At 37.2% G+C, this 24,833-nt stretch overlaps 1 protein-coding gene across 1 annotated transcript; it reads right to left on the reverse strand.

Moving 5' to 3' along the window:
• Positions 1-220: 220 nt before the first annotated feature.
• On the reverse strand, positions 221-24,482 carry PARM1 (prostate androgen-regulated mucin-like protein 1). The gene is made up of 4 exons (XM_081345443.1): positions 24,250-24,482; positions 6,543-7,211; positions 5,003-5,081; positions 221-1,895 (listed from the first exon to the last, which is right to left on the reverse strand). Exons 1-4 carry the CDS (start codon positions 24,305-24,307, stop codon positions 1,811-1,813), a joined length of 891 nt encoding a protein of 296 aa, XP_081201569.1. The 5' UTR covers positions 24,308-24,482; the 3' UTR covers positions 221-1,810.
• Positions 24,483-24,833: the final 351 nt, after the last annotated feature.

Consider the following 24,833-nt stretch of genomic DNA (forward strand, 5'->3'; position numbering starts at 1 on the left):
TAAACATTATGAATGCTGAGAAAATGTCAATTTTAAAATATTGCTATGCTGTTCAAATAACTATACCTCAAATATTGTGTATTGTATTATATTATGTAATAATTAGAGCATGGAAAGACACAAAAATCTTAAATTATCCTAAATATGTTCATATTTCTAACCTTATTTTTATATATGAAAGATATATTGAAGAATAGACGAGAAAGAAAAATCATAGAAATTCACAATCAAACCATTTTTTATTAATCCAAACTGGTAGCATATAAATTGGCAAAGGAAAATAGTAGTAGCTGTTATCTGAAGTAATGGACAATGCAAACAGATTAAAATCTTGAAGGGAAAACCTTGTAATGGTTTCATCTGATAATTTCTTAAATGAAGTTTTAAAAGATGACATTCATAGTTGTCACTGCAGATGTACTGCAGAGTAGGTCATGCGTTAAGGACAAACTGTCCATCGAGAAGTACTTACTATCTGCTTAAAACATGACTCATTACTTATTAGAGAGGGGAATGATCACCCACCTAAGTTGATGGTTTTAAAACTGATTAGATAATTAGATGTTAAATGAACGTATCAATGGAATCTAATTTATACCAAGGATGTAGACCAAAAAAAAGGGCTTTTGTGATAATAACTAGAAAGGAATAAATCTCATTTGGAACCCAACTGCACAAAGCTAGAGTTCATTCATTCATTCAACTGGACATCCATTTGTCTGGATGGTTTAAAACACTCCTACCTTGTACAATAGGTTGGACTAAAAGACCTCAAAGGTCCCTTCCAGGCCTCTATGATTCCGATTCATTTTAGAGCTGCCTTTCTCCAAATTGGAATATAACTTTCTTAATTGCTTGCCAGCATAAAACATCAGTTATTGGCAAACATGACTACACTTGATATCACAAAAAACTCAGAGCAACATTTGATTGGATCAACTAGCTACCAGAACATTCTCCTTTATGAACACATGAAAGGAAAATATGGAATAGTTAAAACATGGTACAAATCAGAGAGGTAATATTTTACTTTTACTGAATACCATTCCTTTTATATCAAATCTAGTAGTTTTTTTAGTGGGGGAGAATTATTCATTCCTTAAATGATATTTGTGTGATATCAGTGGACCAATAGAAGTTGCCTCTGTTAAAGAGCACTTAGGGTTTGCTGAATTGGTATGATGGAAAAAGAGGGAAGGCAATTGTTAAGGCAATTACTTAACAAAGTAGTTAACAAGAACTTCACTGAAGTATAAGATAGTATAATATTCAGTTGAAGGTTAATAAGAACACTCTTCTTACAGAAACAGCAGTGATGAAGGTAAATAAAAAAGAGCAAGATTTGGTACCAATCTTCTTAGATTCCCATTAAGCAATTATTACCTTAAAGGTTTGCTGAGGGTCAGCTAAAGAGGCCATACTGCTTCTTCATACCAAGTCTGCCACTAAAAGTTCACCTGTCATAAGTTGCTAGGAATGCAAATTCCTAATAGCAAATCTGCCACTAATGCTATCATGTTGTTAAAATTGCAGTTTTGTCAGAGTATTCCATATATCTTCATTTTCCCCCAGAAACTGTAGCAACTTATTAAATACGGTAAGACTTGAGTTATTTATTGTAAGTATTGATTGAATCTGATTCACGTTGTAGAGTTTGGTTTCTATTAAACTCCAAAAATTCATAGGGAAAAACAGCAAAAAAGAATAAAATATAGGAAATGCATGTCAAAAGATACTGGAACATAGTGCTTTTGGTGAATTAGGTGCTTCATAATACAAGAACAGCTTTGGCTTGGCTAATACTCTTAAATTAGGAATCATCATACAGAGGATTGTTGTAGTTTCCCCAGGATCCATAATCATTGTCATCAAAAAGTCTGCCATATGAGGAATGTCTAAGAATGAAAAAGAAACAGCATTTTACTCAAGTTAGCCATCCTTTTCACAATGCCTTCATTACAGAAGTTTCTCTTTATCATACATAGAGTAAGACAGAAATCAATCAATATCCAAGTACATGAGGGTAGGTATGATATTGTTTCCAATAAACAAATTTGGTGGGAGGAGGTAGGTAGAGTTGCATTATATATAAGAAATAACTACATCTCTACAGAAATATAGCAGAACCATATTGAAAACCACCTTGAATGCATTTGGGTCAATATAAAAGCAAAAAAGAATGACGTTGCCATAGGTGTACAATACAGGACACCTGACCAAGCAGTGGAAATAGATGAACTTTTTGATATTCAATTAACTAAGGTATGTAGGAAGCACATCATGATTGTAAGGCGGGTGGTCTTCACGTGCCCTGGCATCCATTGGGAGACAAACTCTGTACCTAGTGGAAGATCAAACAGATTCCTGATAAACCAAGCAGTAAACCTGTCTCCCAAAAGGTAGAGGAGGGAACTACAGGGTCAACTGTACTGGACTTAATTCCAACAGAGATAAAATAGTAGAAGGCGTTGAAGGAACCTTGGGAGTGGCTGGGTAGTGATCATGCAATATTGGAATTCAACATTATGAAAGCACAAGCAATAAAACAAAATCAAAACAGAGTCTTGGAGTTCAAGAGAACTGATTTCAATAAACCGAGAGAGAGGTTGAAAAGTATTTCATAAATGAGAATGCTCAAGGGGAAAACAATCCAAGAAATTTGAGAAACTTTTAAAAGTGAGATTATAAAAGTCTGATCTAGCACAATTCCAACAAAGAAGAACAATCTCAAAAGAAACCAACATGGCTGCACAAAGTACTCTCTGTTAAACTGAAAAACAAAAAGGACAAGTATAAAAAGTGAATAGAGGGGCATTTAACTAAAGCAGAATATCAGCAGATAGCCCAAACCTGCAAAAAAGAAATCAGCTAAGGTTCAAATAAATTAAGGCTTGCGACAAAAGTCAAAAAATAACAACAAAAATTCTTTCAACATGTAAAAAACAACAAAAAAGTCAACGAAATGATTGGTCCATTAATTAGCGAAAATGGCAAGACAGGGAAGACAAGCAGGCAGAAAGCTGGCCTGCTTAATCATTTTATTGTATCCCTCTTTACATTAAAGGAAAAAATAGTCCAACCTATAAAAAATTGTGTAAAATGCAGATTAGAAATGCAAGTCGAAATAAGCAAGAAAATATTAACAGAATCCCTGTCCACTCTAGTTGAGTTCGAATTACCAGGACCATATAAGTTTTTGAAGGAATTGGCAGACATGATCTGTCGAAGTTCCTGGAGCACCGTGGAACTACTATAGGCCTGAAAAAGGGCTGATGTATTTGCCATCTTTAAAAAAAGAAGAAAAAAATGGATCTGGGAAACTACGCCCCTACCAGTCTGACATCAATACCTGGGAAAATTATGGAAAAGATCATCAAGCAACAAATCTGCAAAAACCTAACCTGAAGCCATAGATATGTCAAAAACAGATCATGCAAGACAAATCTTACTGCATTCTTTGACAAAGTGACAAAATTATTGGATATAATTTACTTGAACCTCAATAAGGCATTTGATAAAATAAACTACAACCTACTACTTGATACGACAGAAACATGTGGGACAGCCAGTATCAGCACCAAATGGATTTATAAGTGGCTGATCAATCACACTCAATGTGTATTTCTTAATGGATGAGACGTATCAGAGGGAATATTTAAAAATTAAACATCTGTTTGAATAGGGTTAAAGAAATAGAAAGATTTTGGATATAATCCCTCTTATTTTAAGCGGGATGAACCCCCCCAAGTAATATAGTATTTTTTTTCTTTTTTCTTTATATGAGAAACGTAAAAATGTTTGAGATGATTAATATAAAGGACATCTAAAGATTATACATATGCTTGTTTATGGTTAAAAAACAATACAAAAAGTTTGGAAATAAATGTATATTAGTTTAAGTGGGATATGTATTTTAAGTAGTATACTATTTTCTTACTCTTTCTTCTTCATTTTCTTCTGTTGTTTTTTTTTAAAAATTAAGACATGAGATATGTAAAAGTGTTGGGATGGCTTGTACGAAGAAAATAGACTTAAATATTTAAATGTAATTAACTTTGAGAAAATCTTAACTAGTAAGAATGTTTTGAATATTATGGGGAAAACAAATTTAAATAAGAATTATAAAAAGGCTTTATGACGAAGCAACCAAGATGTCTAGATAGAAAAGAAGCATTATATGGATGTGATTATTATTTGTAGAAATGTTGGAAAAATCTTTATACTTAATTGTTACTTATCAAAATAATAAGAATTGTATTAGTTCAAGGTTGGCAAAGAGAATATTACTGGAAGAAGAGAAAATCAAGCAAAGATACTATGTGGATTATAGAAACTAATTGTCAGAGATTGTTTTGCAAATATAAACCCAGACAACACACTTTACCAAATATTAAGGTGACTATGTCAAAAAAATCAATAAAACATATTTAAAAAGAAAAAAGGAAGGAAGGAAGGAAGGAAGGAAGGAAGGAAGGAAGGAAGGAAGGAAGGAAGGAAGGAAGGAAGGAGAAGGCAGAAAGTTTTGCGGTTGTGCGGAGAAAATCATCACAATTACGGTTGCAGAAAAATATCTTGGGTAGCACAAGATAATAGAACAGAGACAGAAAGAAGCAAGTGCCAGGAGTGCAACATGAGAAAAAGGTAAAGAGAAGGCAAGTAAACCTTCAAATGAGCAGACAGCAGAGATATAGCTTCATAATAGTAATGGTGCAGCAAATAAAAGAGAGAGAGAGAAAAGGAAGGCTATGGACCATTGGGAAGTACAGTGAAGGAGTAATGTAAATGCAGAACAATGAAGGATTTAAAGTGAGAAACAGTTAATACTGTGACAATGTACAAATGGCTTTGTAGTTATTTATACTGTATATAGAATGAGATAAAATCAGCAAGAGTATATGATATGGGAGAAACCCACTTTCAGTTCTAAAAACAATTACAAAGCCCATCTCAATCTTCCAAACAAATGATTGTTTCTCTTCTGAATAAGTTTGCCAAATCTTACCTGATTTTTAAAAATGCAGCTATGCCAAATACCAATAGAACCACAGCAATCACAGTTATAGTAATAGCTGCAATGCTTCCTACATAGAAAAAAAGAGTGCATAAATTGGATGGATTAATTATAATTTCAAGATATATTTTATTTTGGATTCATGTCGATACAATATATTTGCACAATGTGCTCTGAAATAGCACATTCTTGTTTTACTAAGCAATTTAACTAAAAAGGACTGTTTCTCTTAGTAATCATTTAAATCAATCAAAGAATAGTGCAATCCTAGCTGGGGCCATGGCGCCGATGGGGATCCGGCTTTCCCTACTTGGGGTGGCTTTTGGCTTGCTGGGTGGGGCTGCCGCTCTGGGTGGCGGTGGCGGCCCACCACAGCCATGCCCACCCAGTGGGCCACCCCCCCCATGCAGGCACCACAATGCTGATGCAGCCCTGGCACTTTGCGATAAATAAGTGGGTTTTGGGTTGCGGTTTGGGCACTCGGTCTCTAAAAGGTTTGCCAACACTGCAATAGAATAACTAGACTAATGTAGGGCTTAAATTGGGATGATGTACAGGAGGGAGAAGAATGGAAGGCAAAAACATAGTGGTTATGCAGATCATTATGCAAATTACATACAAAGCAAATTATAAGAACCTTAGGAATTAACAATGGTAATATGTTAAACACCTATTGTATTTCTTCTACTATCACCTGCAATCTTTTTATGAATGTGTGTTCAGCAATTTCTTGCTCAAGTGAGCTGATATTTTTTCCCACACGTTTGACTACTTGTAGATCTAAAACAGAGCATCCAGAAAGCATCCTGAAATTTGCTGGTAATTATTGCTCACTATCTGAAAGTCTATTTTATAAAATAAAGTAGGATGTTAAAAATATTTTAAAATAAACATATTTTTAAATCCCTTTTCATATATGTGCAACTTTGTTTATATTAAACAACCAAAAAAAACTATTCTTTAAAAACCAAATTGGCTTTATTTTGGGATTAAGGAGTTCCTACTATATGCAAAAATTCAAATGAATTAAAAAAGCCATTCCATTTTCAAAAGATTGATTATCCATTATGTGTCCAAATGTCGTCAATGAGTGATGGTTTCTATGTTGTTATTTTTTTCTTGTTTATGAGCTGCCCATAGTTATGCTGTATGAGATGGAAGGCTACATAAATTTATAAAAAATAAAAAAGATAATAATTGAAAAATACTTGCCCAGGTTCCCTTGAAATTCTAAGACTTATTTAAAGGGCATCTAATTGTGGAAAGCTAAATAATTGTCCACCTTACTCCTTCCATGGTTAGTGAGAAAATATGCTACAAGCAGGTCCAAATGACTCTGTATAGCAATATTATTATATCATGTCTTTTCTTCCCATTACTTATCAGTGAGAAAGAACTTAAAAGATCTATCTATTATTCATATTTTATTTTTTATAAATTTATGGAGAGGGAGGGAGGGAGGGAGAGAGAGAGAGAGAGAGAGAGAGAGAGAGAGAATGAATCTTTATAGTAGTTAAGTGTATTGGCTCACCTGAACTCAAACCCCGCTGAACCTCTTGCACGATTACCCCTGAGGAGGATGTGGTTCTGCCAATAGCGGAGGTCTCAACAGCTGCTTTACTTGTTAAAGTGCCTTCTGAATATGTAAACTTTTCCACAGAGCTTGATGGGGTGAGTGGCTTAGTAGTGACTCCAGAAGTGGCTCCTTCAACAGGGTGTTTCTTCGATGTCACAGGTACTGAGGACGCTTCTATGCTTGATAACTGGGTAACTGAAGAGCTGGTGTATTCCTCAGGAGCAAATGAACTGCTGCTGATGGATGATACACTCATAATACCTGAAGTGGTGGTGGCTACAGTTTTTGCAGGGGAAATATTAGCTGTTGTTGACATCACCGAGGCTGGCATGTGTTCTGTGCTTTGTAATCCAGTGCTTGACTGTGATAACAAATTAGTTGTTGATATGTGCATCTCTGATGTACTTGATATGTCATTAGGTGTAGACAATGGTACTGTAACCTTTTCAGTAGGTCTCAGTGTAGTTGTAAGGGAAAGAGTAACAGGACTTGTAGCTGCTTTTATAGCATCTACTGCTAAACTGTTGTTGAGTATAGGAGTCTGATTAGTTGATTCTATTTTTACAACGGAAGCATTCTTTGAGGTGACAGGTATACTCACTGAAGAGGTGTAGATATTTAGTCCTGCATAGATAAATATGAACATTTATATTAGTAGCATTCAAGACAACAGATTTACTTACTTCATTGTCTTTTAGATATCTGGATTAACACAGGTACCATTATTAGTGGAGCGGCATGGTGACTTAGCGGTTAAGAAGTTGGGCTTATTATCTGAAAAGCTGGCAGCCCAGTTTGAACCTGAGTGCTATGTGATGGGGTGAGTTCCTGTCCTTACCCCAGCTCCTGCCAACCTAGCAGTTGAAAAGCATGCAATGCAAGTAGATAAATAGGTACCACTTTGGCGGGCAGGTAACAGCACTCCATGATGTCATGCTGGACACATGATCACAGCTCAATGGCCTTGAAACAGAGATGAGCACCAACCCTGATAGTAGGCCACGATTAGCTGAGTAAAATCTGCAGGGATTCCTTTACCTTTTTTACCACTATCAGTCTATTATAACTTTTTAAAATTGCCATGTGTTTTAATTTATTTTCAGTAAGTTAATTATCATTATTAAACCTTGAAGATTCAGTAAGTTAATTATCATTATTAAACCTTGAAGATAAACAAAGGACAGGAAAAAGATCTTTAAATAAAAGTTGCTATTTAGTCCTGTGGAGAAATAAAAGGACAGTATTTGGATAAATTATTCAGATGAGAACTTTATCTTTTCATGTTAGTATTTTTTTTATTAAAGAGTTTTACAAAAACAAAATTTTACAATATATCCCCAAATCCCTCCTGGAAAAATAAATCACTACATCTCTAGGTAAATTTTTTTGTCTAGCAATCCAGGAGTTAACCCTAAATGTCTTATCCATTTCCTTAAGTAGTTCTTCAGGTTCACATTTCAAAACAGGAGCCACTGCTCGTGCTATTTCCCATTCTAAATCTTCTTTAGGATTCTCTTTGAGGCCTCTGATACGCAAAGCAAACTCCATGTTCTTATATTCTGATATAGTAAGCTCGTCTTCTGTTCTGTCAATCTTGGCCTCTGCTCTATCAATCTTCTGTTCAGCATCAATAATTTTATTTTCCAAATTCTCCACATACTCCATAACTGAGTCCACACGAACATCCAGGCGTTCTATACGTGCAGCCAAACCCTGGAGTGCAAGCACTATATCTTCCCTGATCTGGTTGTTTTGATTAACAAATTCTTCCCTTGTTTTCTGTATTTCTTGCTGCAAAACTTGTGTAGACTGCATCACAACTTGCTGAATGTCTGTCAGTGTAAATGCAGGAGGTGGGGGAGAGGGTGGTTGTACTGTAGGTTTCATGGAGGTCTGCCCTGCAGTTTGTGGTATAGGTGAGGAAATAACATTCTTAGAAAGTGGAGGTCCTCCCCCACGTCTCGCAGCCATCTCTTAAGTTTCGATTTCCTCATTCACCCAGCAGAATCAAAGTTCAGAAGAGAAAAAAAAGGGAAGAAAAAATAACAATTCTCTCAAAGTTCTTAACCTTCAATAAGAAGAAAAGGGAACAGGCTTTCAAATAAGCAAAATCCGATACTGGATAAAGTCAGTTGCAAATTGTGTCTCTTGCTTTGTAGCAAAATATAACAATTTTCAAACACAGTCACTTCACACAGGAGAGAAACATTCCAGCGCCATTTTTACTCCATTTCAAACTTGAAACTTGAAGAAGATAATGAAACTGAGTTAAAGTTAAAATCCAATTTGGAAATTCAGATCTTCCTGCTTTGCTCTGCCTGCTTTTCAAAGGAACAAAATACTCACAATCCCCTCTAAGCAGCAGGTGCAGTTGTCGCGTCTTGTTCCACTCCTTTTGGAGCGAAGACGTCCTGAGAGCGGAGAAAGCCTGGGCTCCGAGGGGGCTCATCCTGTTATCCCCCAAACTACTTGGGAGAATCACAGGGGAGCTCTACCTCTATCCAGGCAAGCTCGCCTCTCCCTCTTCTCCTGAGGGAGAAGCTCCAGCGCCGCGGAACAGCTGATTTTTGCTGTCTCCGGGCGTTTTAACGCTTCCCAGGATCGGGCGGCTTCAGAACGCCGCCATTCGGCACGGCAGCGCTACCGGAAGTGTTAGTATTTACACTCATCAAAATAGGGGTTCAAAAATACTGAATACTGGATAAATACTCTTATCTATATTACTCGATGAAATAGGTGCATTCAGATGAAAAGCAGAGCTGCAATCTTATGAACTGTGTAGAACAAATGTTTCTCTAATTGGCATTAGAAAACAATTAGAATTTCTCCTATTTCCTTAAAAGACTAGCCAACTAGGAAATAAGATTTACAGCCAATAGCAATAATACAATTTCTGTTTCTCTTAAGCTTCTTTAGTTTTTTTGACTCTAACATGATTTGTCTGTTGCTGGAGCAATGCCTTCAGGTACTTCTGACTGCTATAAAATCCCAGTTCTTCTCTCTTCCCCTATTAAGGCTGAGAGTCATCTTCTCTATATAGCACCCCTGTAAACTCAAAGAATTACTGGAATTATTATCAAAGAATTAACCAATATATTCAGCATTTTCTCTCTCCTGCACCCCCCAAATTAAAAACAGAATTCACTTTCTTATCTAGGAGATTCTGGTAGGCTTTCATTCCTGTAGTTGCAAAACCAAGAGAATCTGAGCAGTGAGAAGTGACTCTGAAATTTAAGGAGTAAATAAATGAATCAGAGATGTTCTACCAGATGGTTATTAGAAGATCCAGAATCTATGGTAAAAAAATAAATAGAAACCGCATATTTGCATCATTCAGGCAGATTTCAGCATTGCATTTTTCTCAGTGAAAAAGTTACATCTCTTTTTTTAGTAGAAACCCCAGAATGGTTTCAATACTGGGGATGGATATATGTAGAGAGACGAAGCTGGAGAAGTTAACTCAAAAATTGCTATAAAAACAAAATGCTCAAAAGCATGCCCTCTGATTTGGTTTTCATCCAAATTTGAAATATCCCAAATCATCGGGTTTTGCGTCTGTAAAATGGTGGCTGATCTAAAATGGTATGGCAAAATTTTTGGAATGTGATGATTTCTTTTATATTTGAGTCAAATCCCTATTTCATATGAACTTCTTGTGCCTTTTCATTTTCAGGCTGCCTTGTGTAACCCACAGTCCTATGAGTTGCTGTTTCCAAAGAATACAGGGAGATATAACCTCCCAACTCTGACATCTGCAGCACTTTTGCCTAGAGAGTGAGGTCAACTTCAGTCTGACTTTGCAATTTAATTGCATTACTACACTTGGCCTAACTGTGTGTTATTCCTCTTTTGATCTTGTCCCCTTACCTTTCTGCTTCAGGCAAACTGTTTTTAAAAATAAAATTTAAAATGCATGCATGTCATAAGCTCACCTTCAGTCACTTCACTAAAACTAAACAAAACAAAACATAAAAGCTGATCTAACTAGACGATTGGAAGAGAAGCTGCATGAACCAAGTGGTCCCATTTTCATGGGCTTTTTTCATTGTGCTTAATTGTTACTTTATAAATTGATATTTTTTTTGAAAAAGTATAAACAAAGGAAAGTACAAAGGGAAAAGAGATAAAATACAGGTAATAAAAAACATTTTGTGTTAAAAAGTCTATAAAACACTACTTCCAATTTATAATTAGCAATTTATAACATTGTAAATTATATCTATTTTTTGAATAAACTCAAGATCCCCTTCTTGATTTTCCAAATTGCTTCACTCAGTATAAAGGTAAAGATAAAGGTACGTGCTAGTCATTTCCAACTCGAGGGGCAGGTGCTCATCTCCATTTCAAAGCCGAAGAGCCAGCGCTTGTCCGAGGACGTCTCTGTGGTCATGTGGCCGGCATGACTAGACGCCAAAGGCGCACAGAACGCTGTTACCTTCCCACCATAGTGGTCCCTATTTTTCTACTTGCATTTTTACGTGCTTTCGAACTGCTAGGTTGGCAGAAGCTGGGACAAGTAACAGGCGCTCACTCTGATATGCGGCACTCGGGATTCGACCCGCCAAACTGTCAACCTTCTGATCAACAAGCTCAGCGTCCTAACAAAATTATATTTCACTTAAAACTATGAGCTACAATACATCAATACAATACTCAAAGATTATTCACCAAATTAAAAATATAAATCTATATTTAAGCTACTCTCCACTTCAATCATGGATGAAGAACAGATATACTTATATGTTATAGTCCAATAATAGTTTCAAGTTAGAATTAAAATCTACATTAAATTTGTGTTTTAAATGCAAAATTATTCTAGACATTGAAATATATTCCCACAATTAGGTTACTCATTTTCAAGGAAGAAATCAAATATTCTTTCCAGTAAAGGAATGTAAAATCCTTGCAACCATTAATGAGTACCCGAATCTAATTCAGTAATTTTAAATCAATATATAGTTTCATGAAATTCTATAAAGATATCTACTGTACAATGTTCAGTTCAGTTACAATACTCAAATTCTGTTCCATTCTACTATGGATAATTTTCCAGAATTGTTTGACTTTATAGTATTGGGACTACATTTGACAAAAGACACAAAAACAATCCAATCCATTCATTACCTTTCAAAACATTTTAAGGAAGGAATTGTTCATTTTAATAATTAAAACTGCAGTAATATGTCAATATCTTACCTTGAAATTCCTACTGTCATATCTCTATTAGTGTATTCAAATTCTGCATCCATTTAATCATACAGACTTGGCCTTCTTCAGATTATGAACCAGAAAAGAACAGAAAAACAGAGTTGGAAGGGACCTTGAAGGTCCTCTAGTCCAACCCCCTGCTAAAGTAGAAGACCCTATAGCAGGGGTAGGCAACCTTGGCTCTTTTATGACTCGTGGACTTCAACTCCCAGAATTCTGGGAGTTGAAGTCCACGAGTCATAAAAGAGCCAAGGTTGCCTACCCCTGCCCTATATCATTTCAGACAAATGGTTGTCCAATCTATTCTTAAAAACTTCCAGTGAACAGCTTCTGAAGGCAATATGTCCCGCTGATTAGTTGTTTCATTCTCTGAAAATTTCTTCTTAGTTTTAGGTTGGATTTCTCCTTGATAAGTTTCCATCTGTTACTTCTTCCCTTGCCCTCAGATACGTTAGAGAACAGGCTGTACTCCTTCTTTGTGAGGGACATCAAATATCAGAAGATTGCTGTCACACACACCCCATTCCTTCTCTTCATTAGACTTGCACTTAATACCTTTTTTTGGGGGGGTGTATCATGGTGATAAAAGTTGGATGCAGTATTCCAACTGTGATCTTAATAAAGCAGTACATAGCAGCACTAATACTTCAGGTAATCTTAATAGTATTCCTCTAGTATTTCCACCAATGCAGCATCTCCATAATCATGTGATCAAAATTTAGGCACTTGGCAACCGACTCATATTTATGACGATTGCAGTGTCCCAGGATCAAGTGATCAGCTTTTGCGACCTTCTGACAAGCAAAGTCAATGGGGAAGCCAGACTCACTTAACAATCGTGTTACTAACTTAACAACTGAAGAGATTCACTTAACAACTGTGGCAAGAATGGTTGTAAAATGAGGCAAAATTAATTTAACAAATGTCTCACTTAGCAACCAATTTTGGGATCAATTGTGGTACTTTAGGGATGCGGTGGCTCAGTGGGTTAGGACGCTGAGCTTGTCAATCAGATGGTCGGCAGTTTGGCGGATCGAATCCCAAGTGCCGCGTAACAGAGTGAGCGCCTGTTACTCATCCCAGCTTCTGCCAACCTAGCAGTTTGAAAGCACGTAAAAATGCAAGTAGAAAAATAGGGACCACTACAGTGGGAAGGTAACAGCGTTCCGTGCGCCTTTGGCGTCTAGTCATGCCGGCCACATGACCACAGAGATGTCCTCGGACAAGCGCTGGCTCTTCGGCTTTGAAATGGAGATGAGCACCTGCCCCTCGAGTTGGAAACGACTAGCACGTACCTTTACCTTTATACTGAGTGAAGGAATTTGGAAAATCAAGAAGGGGATCTTGAGTTTATTCAAAAAATAGAAGGAGAACTCATCAAATGTGCAGACAACACTGCAGACAACACTGCAGCTGCAGGACTGTCTGGGCTCGGCAGAAGCCCTAGGAGCCGGCAGGGCTCCAGCTGATTGGCTCCAGCTGATTGGCGCTTCTGAAAGCAGTGCAGAGCTGGCTGGAGGTGAACTGCAGAAAAAAAAAGGGGGGAGCAGAGGAGAGGCTATAAAAGGAGGTGGTTTGGGTAGGAAAGGGGAAAAAAAGACAACAGGGAAAGAAAAGGAGCGGTCAGCCAGGAGGGAGGAAACAGGGATAGAGAAGCAGCAGATGTTGCTGGAAGAAAAGGTCCCCTGGTTCGTTTTCTCCAGCCAGGAGAATGCAAACAGCACTGATGAAATGAAAAGCCGGCATGTCGGAAAGGAGGTGGGTTTATTTACTTCTGAATCAGCTGGCAGCTTGATTGGGTTACCATAAGGAGTTTTGTACAGTTTTTACAGTGTTTTGTAATTCAGAGGCTTGCGTAATTCAATGAAGCCATGAGCTATGCCGTGCAGGGCCACCCAAGACGGACAGGTCATAGCTGAGAGTTCTGACAAAACGTGATCCACTGGAGAAGGAAATGGCAAACCACTCCAGTATCTTTGCCATGAAAACCCTATGGACAGTACCAAAAGGCAAAACGATATGACGCTGGAAGATGAGCCCCTCAGGTCGGAAGGTTGTTAAATATGTTTATGGTTGTTAAATATGTTTATGCTGTAGGCAGTCCATTTGTATTTGGGGGTTGTTCTTAAGTCAGATGTTCTTAATCAGAAAACTGCATTTATATTATCCCTATGGCTATAAAATACTTTAACCCTTTGGGATTTAGCAATTTTTCCTAACACTTCTGCAAAGTCCATCAATTTTTTAAGCTGACATCAGTTGATAAGTCCCTATAAGGAACATTTGATGTACAGTTTGAAGCAGCTTTCAACATTATTTGAAAGTTTATGCTGTATATTGTGAAATCTTTGATGTCTTTGGTTTCTTCACAGTATCTCTAGACAATAAAAAGAATAACAAAGCTCCTAAATTTAAAAGGTTATGAACCATTGCTTATAAACGTATAACTTCTAATGTAAAAGGATCTGCTGATAAAAAAAACAGCTTTAGCTAAAAAGACATTGCAATCTTTTAAAACCAGCTATTTAATTGTCAGGCCGTTCACTGAGTTTGATACACTCCAAGTTTTATCAGTAATGTTCTCTTAGCCAACCTTCAAACAGGGTACGTGAAAAAGAAAGGATAAAACTTTTCCTTTGTATATTTCTAAAATGGGAGGAATCAATTTTAATATCTTTGTGACTGAAAAAGTAAAATTCCATTTACAATCCTTGCCAAAGATCATATGACTTGTTTCACAATCTAAGGGCTCAGCTGGCATAAGAAATGGCTCCAAAATTTCAATCCATTCTCCAGCTTGATTCTTTTGGTCATGTGTTCTGTTTGGAAGGAAGTTATCATGGCTCTTGACAGGTGAATTCCCAGTTTCTCTGCCTCTCCCATTTGTGTCTGAAAAACAAGCCCCAATTGCTTTTCTTTCCCAGTTTCAGGACTGGTTTCCATGGAGAAACCTTCTGTCTCAGTCCCTCTTCATTGATTTCCCTTCAACTTTGACACCTTTTCGTTTGGCATACCCAACAGAACCTGAAAAACAACAGGGTTACCTTGCTCCCTGTCTCCAAAGAGAAAACTGGCAAAATTCTTAATAAAGTTAACTTGTTTTTTCAAAGATACCATTTCATAGGCCTATCAGTGAACAATGAAAAAAAAAGCTCTCTAGAATTTACTAGTCCACAGATGGCAGGAAAAATGTCTAATGATAATATATTATTCCTTTCTGATTATTTATTACTTCCCTATGTTACATGACTTGTGACTAGCAAACAGGAGCATTTTACTACATCACTTATCAAACATCTAGAATCATGTAATAAGCTGAGACTTGCCTCACAAAGCATAGCAGACTTCAGGTTTTACGTGGGATATTCTTCTCAGATAATGCATATACCTTGAAAATAGCTGTGATGTCAGCATGTAGAGGAGGGAGTGTGCTGGCAATTTCATAAACAACATTTAAGGCATGTTTTCTTTCAATGTTTATATTTTTCTGCTTCTTAAATGAATGGACTTCTTTGGTTCACCCTGCCTTTCTGAAGCCTAAACTTTTTTTTAAAAAAGTACTTAAAACCTACCCATACTTGTTCTTTTGCTGTGTGGATTCTTAATATACTGTAAATATTATTTTAAGTGTATTTATCAACAAGATGTACCCTGTCAGGTATGATTCTGCCCATCCAGCCTGATGTCCTAGAAAATAGTCTTGACCCCACATGCAATACAAGATATAGATTATGCATTAGGCTTTTTCTCTAACAACATTTGTATTTTGAAATCCACCCAACCAAGTTAAATTTGACCTTGACTCTCCTTTCATTCCAAATGTTTCTAAAACTATTTTTATTTTGAGAGTCCTTCAGTTCCTGTTATGACTGTGGACAACAACCACGTTAGTTTTTGATCGTTTTATTGTGTTAAAAAATTCTGGGTGTTTTTTTTAAAGAGTCACTTTGGTCTAGTGGTTAAGACACCAGGCTAGAAGCCAGGAGACTACAAGTTTTAGTCCTGCCTTAGGCATGAAAACTGGATGAGCCAGGCATTCTCAGCCCAGTTCATCTCACAGGGTTGTTGTGGGGAAAGGAAGAGGAAGAACATTAGGTATGTATATCACCTTGAGTTGTTTATAAAAATAGGAACAGTGGGATACACAAATCTAAAAATGTTTTTGGTTTGCAAATATTTTTTCTCCATACCTGTTTGTGTTTGTGGAAATTGTAATTTGGTAGCATGGGTCAAAATGCCTAGACCTCTCCAAATTAACTACTAGGCTTAAAGATCTCCTGGAATTCCCAGTTAGCACAGGAGAAGGCATTTTCTTCTTTGGACCTTGTTCATATGACTTGGGGAGGAAGGTGTTAACACAATACAAGCTAAAAGAAGTAATTGCTGCATCACTTACTATTGCCTAGTTGGGTGGGGCAGATCTGCTGAAAGAAAAAGTTCATTTGAAAGGGCAAAGGACAGAAACATACCCAAGACAGGAAATGTCTGTTGCTGGATAAGAAATGAAACTATACATGCCTAGAAGAGAAACAATAATCTACAGCCCAAACCCTTCTATAAAATTAAGTCTGAATATTCTTGGATCACATTTACAGGTACTCAGAAATATCCTGATGACTGACAAATGCAGCATGTAAGAAAGCCATAAAAGATCTGGAATACTGTTAATAATATAATTTGGAGTAACTGATAAGTTGATAATCAATCAATCCACAGTTTTCTAATGTATTTAATAGTCACATACTACTTGCCTGGGAACTGAGAAGATTTATAAACCTATAATTATCACAATTGGGGTATCTGTGGTGTGTCAAAAAAATTCAAGAGGGTGGTTGTAATTATATAACTGAAGCCCCACCCTCTTTTATGTGTGACATGTAGCACACACGGAAGCCCTGATTTCAATGTTCACTTTTGCTACAGACTATTTTTGCAGAACTCCACTATTGCAAGAAATTACACTGATCTATCAGTTTAAAAGTATGAGATTAACTAATGCCAGAATTAAATTATTGAGGTTGATTCTATTTTTTGTTTTGTTTTAAATATTACATTTTATTTGAGATGTTGTAAAATAGCCTTGAAAACTGACATTCTAGAAAATGGGTCTGTATTTAAAAGATAACAGTAATCAGGGATTTGTGAACTAGTCCTCTCTTTTCAGCTAAATAAGAAATGTAAGTGGACTGATTAGATATGTCCAGAGTTAGCTTCCTTAAATCATCTAGGAAACATATTTTATCTATTTTTATTAAAAATCAGATCTAAGCCCCAAAAAAGTGACAGTAACAGCAAGAAAGGAGCAAATAGTGATCCTTGACTTATAACCATAACAAACCCAGAAATTTTGATTACAAGTCAAAATACCATGTGACCAGACTCAATTTTATGACCATTTTTGCACTCTGTAAAGCCAATCACTGCAGTTAGTTGTAAAGTGAATTACAAGGTCATTAAGCAAACCTATTGTTCAAAATGGAAGGTTTTTCCTGTCCCAAAGATGCTTTTTTCATGAGGCAACTGGACTTTCTTGTTTTTCTTTGAAGACATTTCACTTCTCATCCAAGAAGCTTCTTCATATGGCCCAAGGGCTACTTAATCAATCAATCAATCAATCAATCAATCAAAACCTTCTTCAGATCTGACTGGATGGTAGAATGGAAGGATTTATACTACTTGCAGACAGCTGGTCATTTGCATTCTTTAGAGTCATTGATGCCATCTGGAGTTCATCTGTGTTGTCAGGGTCACCTGAGTATTGCAAATAGCTGTGGAGCCTTTTTGGAACTGTTGAAAAGTATCCACAGCCATTTGCACTGCTCAAGTAACCCTGTGGACACAGGTAAACCTCCAAATGGCCTCAATGACTCTCTTAAAGAATACAAATAACCAGCTGTTTGTAAGGAGTATAAATCCTTCCATTCCTCCACCAGTCAGAGCTGAAGAAGCTTCTTGTTTCCAACCTGGCGGAAATGGCAAAGATCTCAGCGTACTTGAAAGACCATTCGCAACAGAGATATATTGTGGAGTGGAAAAAATGGATTGATTATATCCAGAATAAATATGGGACTAAAAAGTTTCACTTAGCATTTGAATAAGTATTGATGTGATATTTATATTGCTTGTAGTTATTTTATAAGAGTTAAAGTGCGATAGATTTAATAGTTTATTGTTGTTTGCATATGGTAGACTATGATTGTTTGTACTTTTATACCTTGTATTTAGCTCTGGGAAGTCGGGGAGGGGGGAGGGGGAGGGAGGGAGGTGTTGGGGAGGGTTGGGAAGAGGGGAGGGGGTTGGGAGGGGTTTTGTTTTGTTTTGTTAAAAATAAAATGTACTGTAAAACTTTTCAATAAAAAAAGAAGCTTCTTGGATGAGAAGCAAAACATCTTCAAAAGACAAATAAGAAAGTCCAGTTGCCTTGGGGAAAAAAGCATCTTTGGGCCAACTTATGACTTGGATGACTGAGAATCTCCATAGGCAAGATTTTTGCTGGAAATCGGCAAAAAAATAGCAAATCATGGTCACATGACCAAAGGATGGTGCAAAAAATTATAAATGTGAGCCAGTTGCAAAACACCTGAAATGCAGTAACTTGATCACAGGGTGGGGAATGGCAGCTGTAAGTTTGAGGATGGGTCATAAGCTTTTTAAAAGTCATTATAACTTTGCCCAGTAGTTAAAAAACTGGCTGTAAGTCAAGGGCTACCTTTAAGGAGTGAATAAACTGATTGTCCACTGCCATGGCCACTTACCCAAAGGTCTGTTTCTATGTCTTTTTAAATGGGACACATGAAGAGATTTAAGCAAGACTCACAAGCACCTACTTTCTCCCTAATGGAACCTTGATCATAAACATATAGCAAATGTATTGGATGAAAAAAACCAGAGCAGGTTACAAAGTTAGCCAGCAAAAATTAAAACTACTGCATTATGTAAGTGCTGCATTTGAGTTGAAGCAAGATTCAGAACAAAAACCAAAGTGCCACTTTAAGTCTTTTGAAGCCTGGAACAAATGAATTTAAGGCAATAGTTCCAATAGTTCCATTCCTAAAGGCAGAATGGTTCATGTTTTCTCCTCTATGAGTTTTTGTTTCCCTCCTAAGAGAAAATATTATACAGAAACTTTTATGCAAGACAATGCATCAGGTCATTATACTTCCTATACAGAAGACAAACTGTACAACTCTCAGATGCAAGGCTTTCCCCCTGCTTCTGAGGGCTCTTCGAACAATGAGGATAAAATATCAAAGAAACTTAAGGATGAATTATTATTTAAACTTCCATGAACTGCATATCTGAAAAAGCAAACTTCTATTAATTTTTTATTTGTCTGAAATCCCATCACATTTTCCAATTGCTTCAGAACTACCAGAGATGCAACCTTCTTCTACCTGATTATTTTGTAGATGCATTAGGGCTTCAAATGGTTCAGAATTATGGGAACTGCATTCATAATCTCTCTTTAGTGTGCCGCCTGTCATATTATTTAAATTATATTCCATCTTTTTATAAACAACTTTTTAATTTTCTTATTTTCTCCGCAGCCACCCAGTATTATAATACTCAGTATTATTATAATATTCAGTTGGCAGATGGACACACGTACTTATCATAGTACAGATATAAACAATCTTTGGCAAGAGGCAATAAAATGCAGGCATTGCTAGATTAAACTCCATGCCATTCCTATGTTGAATCCAAATGTATGCAAGATAAGAACTGAGTGACAAAAGCAGATTATTTGAGAAGTATAACTAGTTATCTGTGCTATTCTGTTACCTTATATAGCAGACTGGAGAGAAAGGAACCAGCCTTAAGCAAGCATGAATAATTTGGGGGGGCCTTCAAACACTGTTACACTCTCTTCATCAAATATGCCTTATCTCAAGCCTTCCTTGTGTACCAAGAATGCTTTATATACAAAACAGCAATATTGTCATAACATAGCAAAGGACCAATTAACCCAAATTATGGCAACAAGCAAAAAAGCTTCTTTTCCCAGGCAACCACAACATCTTTATAAATTTTAGCATAAACATTGGAAGGATATAAAGCAATACCATTTGAAGTTTATTTTTCAGTTAATTCTCTCTTGCCTAGTTTTTCTTTGCTTAGTGCAAAAGCCAGACCTGGTGTAAAGGTTTCACAGATATATTTTCTAATCTTGTTTCAACCTTAAGTATTGAAAAGGTCTCTGTTTGTTTTAGAAGCACAAAGATGAGAAGGGGAATAGGATGCCTAACCTTGGTGTCCTTTCCTTGCTCCTAATCCTGGATTGAGTCTGAGGCACAGAAAAAGCCAGCATCCCCTTTTCAATTTATCTGCAAAAGCCACCTAAGCAAACAGATGGGAAGGCAGCAGGGCCAGATACATGTGCCCAGCTTTCTATTACAACCGTTTCTTGCCAACTGTCATCTGAGGCAACAACCACCTTAATGGCAAAATTGTTCCTCTCTCCACCTTTGCCTTATAGGGTGGAATACAAAAAATTCTAGGTAATAAACAACATTGGCATAATATAGCAAAAAACAAAACAAAAAAAAAAAAACACCAGAATCTGCTAACAGTAAACTCACAATTAAGACAATTGAAACCAGAAAAATGGTAGAGAGGAAATATTAAAAAATATTAAAAATGAAGAGATTAATTTCCTTGAACTGTTGCTCTAATAAAAACCTGCATACACCCTATCTTTTTTAAATAAACTGAACATCTGAAAGTGACTGAAGTGATAGAACAGTTCAACTGATTAAAAGGTTAGAGAATTATATGGCAGGCCATGCATAGTGCATGCTATACAGCCACTTGCCATGAATTTTAAAAGTGCCAATTCTCAGCATCAAGAAAACTGTAATAATTCTTTTCTTACTTAGATGAACATTTTGATTCACTGCTATATTATTAGCAATTTTCCAATATTTACTGAATATTTTAAGTAAAACACATTGACAATCTATTCTTCAGGGGGAAGGAAAAACTTTCAAAGTATTGGGTACTTTAATCCATTATTGACTATTAAGTTAATTGTACTTAACATCCAAGAGTAATTCTTCTAGCATTGCTCAAGGATCTGAGGAAAGTTCTGTTTCCAGATCAAAAATCACAATTATGGGAGTTACATTCTGGATAATTTCCACACACAGGTTGTATAAAACTCATTTTACAACTGCCTTGTTTAACAATTGTTGGCAGTTACAATGGTGATGATGAAAAGGTAACTTTACAGACAATAGTCACATTTACAATTTTCGCAAGTCTATAAAAAGCAAAGGAAAGCTGAAATAAGATCATAAGCATAGCTGCAGGTTTACTTAGTGATTGCTTCGCTTAACAACCAAATTGCCTTTCCCAATTGGAATCTCTAAATGAGGGTATGTACAGTACTTATGCTACCTGTAACTTCTCTTTCCCACTTCATTACTGTTTATTAAAGCAGTATGAGTGAGCAAAAGTAACTGAACACTTTGGGATTCTTAGTTGTTATTTGCATTCTTTTTTTTTAAACCAAATACTTTTCTAATGTTTCAGCACTTGCTGAAATCAAAGTTACTGAACAAGCTTTCTTTAAAGCCAGGACAGCTTTGGTTGTTCATGATAAACAAAAACTCAAATTATGCAAATTCACTAAAAAACAAGGAAAGGTAGGCCAAGTTGTTCAAGCACAATCAAGTGGTGAAGACTGATGGTTGCCTATTTCTAGAGGCCCAAGTCCCTAGTACAACCCAATTAAGAAAAGCTTAAGCAATTAGATAGGTGATTAATGCTCACACAAGATAATGTTGTGCTATCATAGATGTGATCTCTCCAGCCAAACTTGCTAACTATAGGATGGAGAGAGCTTTTCTACCTCTGTTACATACAATTCCATGCATATCAGCCTGATTAGCTAGCTACTCTTTATCCACTGATATAGCTTTCTCCAGATATTTTGCTCTTCAACTCTTCAAATTGTAGGAATATATGGGGAATTTGTCAAGTAGAAGAAAGGTGTGTTTCACATACAGGTAGTCAACTACTTACAACCATTTGTTTAACAACTGTTTGCAGTTACTATTGTGATGAAAAAAGTGACATAACCAGTCCTTGCACTTATGACCATCACAGTGTCTTACGACCATCGCATTTCCCCATAGCCACACAATCAAAATTTGGGCACTTGGCAATCAGGAGGTATTTATGACAGTTGCAGTGCCTCAGGGTCATGTGATTGTTATTTGTGACCTTTCCAAGGGGCTTCTAACGAACAAGTCACAAGAAGCCAGATTCACTTAACAACCATGTGATTTGTTTAGCAACCATAGCAAAAAAAGTTGTAAAATTAGATATGATTCACTTAATGATAATTTCCTTAGCAACGTACCGTAAGTTCCGATCCCAATTGAGAACTAGCTGTATGTGCACATCACAGTGTATTGATTGCAAAAAATGCTAGTGGAAATATAAGTGACACAACTGTTGTGCCGTAGTAGAATGGCACACATACACACATATTCAGAAGTTTACACATAGTTTTCACAATTATAATGTTAGACTATACATATGCATTGTTTTATTATATAAAACTTTTAAATTGCTACAAACTAATCTGGATTTATAAAGAATAGGTTCCCCCGCACATGCGTGCTAGTCGTTTCCGACTCTAGGGGCCGGTGCTCATCTCTGTTTCAAAGCCGAAGAGCCAGCGCTTGTCCGAGGACGTCTCCGTGGTCATGTGGCCGGCATGACTAGACACCAAAGGCGCACGGAGCGCTGTTACCTTCCCACCGTAGTGGTCCCTATTTTCCTACTTGCATTTTTACATGCTTTCGAACTGCTAGGTTGGCAGAAGCTGGGACAAGTAACAGGCGCTCACTCTGTTACGCGGCACTCGGGATTCGACCCGCCAAACTGCCGACCATCTGATCGACAATCCTAACCCACTGAGCCACCGCGTCCCTTTATAAAGAATAGATTATAATATATGACTACAGTAACACACCTATTAGACAAAGCCATTCATATTAGAGTCAGTTCTCAGCAATTATTTATCTTAAATGGAGACCAAACAGAATCCTTGTACTTATTCTTCAAGTCATCATCTAGATCTGTTTTCTACCTCACTACTTGCCTGTCTCATTATGAAAGTAGTTTGGAATTGTTAAGTTTTGGTTTCTCCAATTTTATTTTTTCCACTTTCTTGTATATTTGTGTTGTTTCTTTGAAGATCTTGGCTCTCAATGCTCTGCCTCCTCCCTCACATTACACACACTCTTTGAAGACACTTGAAGTGGCATATTCATTTTATATTATCTCTTTAGTTCTAGCATTTCCATTAGGGAAGCATATTCTATTTGATTGGTATTTCTAACCAACTATTTCAATGCCTCATACCACTATAGTATTTATGACACTTAGGACCACAACTCATTTTGAAGGGCAGATCTCAATCACTGCACTTGAAAAATCTATACTTGCAGGCTTAAAAATGAAAACATTGGGAGTATTTTCAGTTTTTTTAGAAGATAAATCAACTGAAAGGATCTTCAGATGACCCATGTCAGCTTCAAAAAAATCATTTATGTTATACAACCAGAGAATGGATGAGAATTTTCCAGGTCATCAAATCTATAGTACTCTATTTAATGTAAGAAATCCAGAAATACAACTTTTCCAACAGATGGCTGTTTTATTGAGCGGGGAGGCAGAGAGATGCATCTCCTGTGGTAATTGGCGGCATCGCTTAACAGTTGCTACCGCTATAAAGTGATTTTCCCCCTAACGGTCTATGTTGCCTTCTTTGCCCAGATCTGCGTAAGAGGCTTCGAATATTGGCAGAATATCTGCCATCCAGCCTCATCTTTCTACTTCTTCTCTCCCCGGACTTGATGAAGGCCACTTCACTTTCACCTTATAGGCTTTGTCCTAGCGGCTGATCATCTTTACGCTTTCTTCTCATTTGTTTTGTTTGTTTGCACAATCTTCTCTCATGGCACTGCACCCACTCGGTGCGGCAGGAGTCTTCAGGGGAGCTATTATTTCTAAAATAAGTTGGTCATAATTCAAACTAAATATTAGCTTTCCTTTTTTTCGCCTGCATCGAACTGCTGACTCACGTTCAGCTTCTGATCAACTCTATTTATATCCCGACTTGGCCAGAATTGATGCCTCTGATCTTACTAATAGGCTGCAACTTAACACTGACACGCTAGTTGCGTTTACATGACGGCCTAAACCACAAATTAGCAAACGGTATTTAAGAACAGCTGATGTGCACTAAGCCAGCCGGTAATTTATGGCTCGTCGCCGGGTTGTGAAAATGCAGAAAACTAGTTGAAGCAAAATACGAATAAGTTAACCTTAAGCGAGTCCTGCGAACACAGGCCACTTGCTATTGGTTAAATATAAGACTATGCGCACGAGCGGCTAAGCCGATAAAACTTTCTTTAACGAACTGCACTTCCCGCTTCCTTACCGGCCGCTATGACAATCAGGCAAAGGAGGGAGGGTGCCCGGCAACCTTCAGGAGACATGGTCGTGCCAACCCACTGGCTGGAGCCGAAGTCCAGGAACGGCAAGACGGTCTTGCTGGTTTCCCAGTCGCTTTCTTGCGTGGTTTTGAGAGGCGGGCAAAAATCCTATCACCCGAATTGTGAACACTTCCTCTAATCACTTCAAGAACCGCGTTTTTTTTCTTTCCTCCAGGACTGCGGCAACGAAACGCCTCCCTCGCTGGGTCTCCGTCCACCGCCCACAGCCACTTACCGCCCTTCGTGGCTGCCGCCCGCGCTCTATTCCAGGGCGGCCCCTGCTGGACGGTGCGAACATATTTAGCAAGTGTCTGCAAGTCGAACCGGGCATTGGTAGGATAGTTGGTCGTTACAACGTCCTGCTACCTGCTCCGGCCGATTATCTCCTGGCATCTTTCATCCCCCGCCCCCTTCAGCCGGCTTCCCAATACATAGCAATATAATTGTCTGGCCTAGCGTTGAAAATATTTTTGAAAAACGAATCGTCAGTTGTCCCAACTGTTCATTCTTGCAAATAAATGAATTAAAT

This window comes from Vipera berus (genome assembly GCF_964194415.1).
Source record: "Vipera berus genome assembly, chromosome: Z".
Taxonomy (NCBI): domain Eukaryota; kingdom Metazoa; phylum Chordata; class Lepidosauria; order Squamata; family Viperidae; genus Vipera; species Vipera berus.

Bases quoted from the DNA above. Each gene is read 5' to 3' on its own strand.
- PARM1 (XM_081345443.1), bottom strand. From the start codon at position 24,307: ATGTCTCCTGAAGGTTGCCGGGCACCCTCCCTCCTTTGCCTGATTGTC. The intron at 5,082-6,542 runs GTGAGCCAATAC...TTTTCTATGTAG, and splicing joins TCAGCGGGGTTTGAGTTCAG to GAAGCATTGCAGCTATTACT. The intron at 1,896-5,002 runs GTAAGATTTGGC...TTTCATTCTTAG, and splicing joins GCTGCATTTTTAAAAATCAG to ACATTCCTCATATGGCAGAC.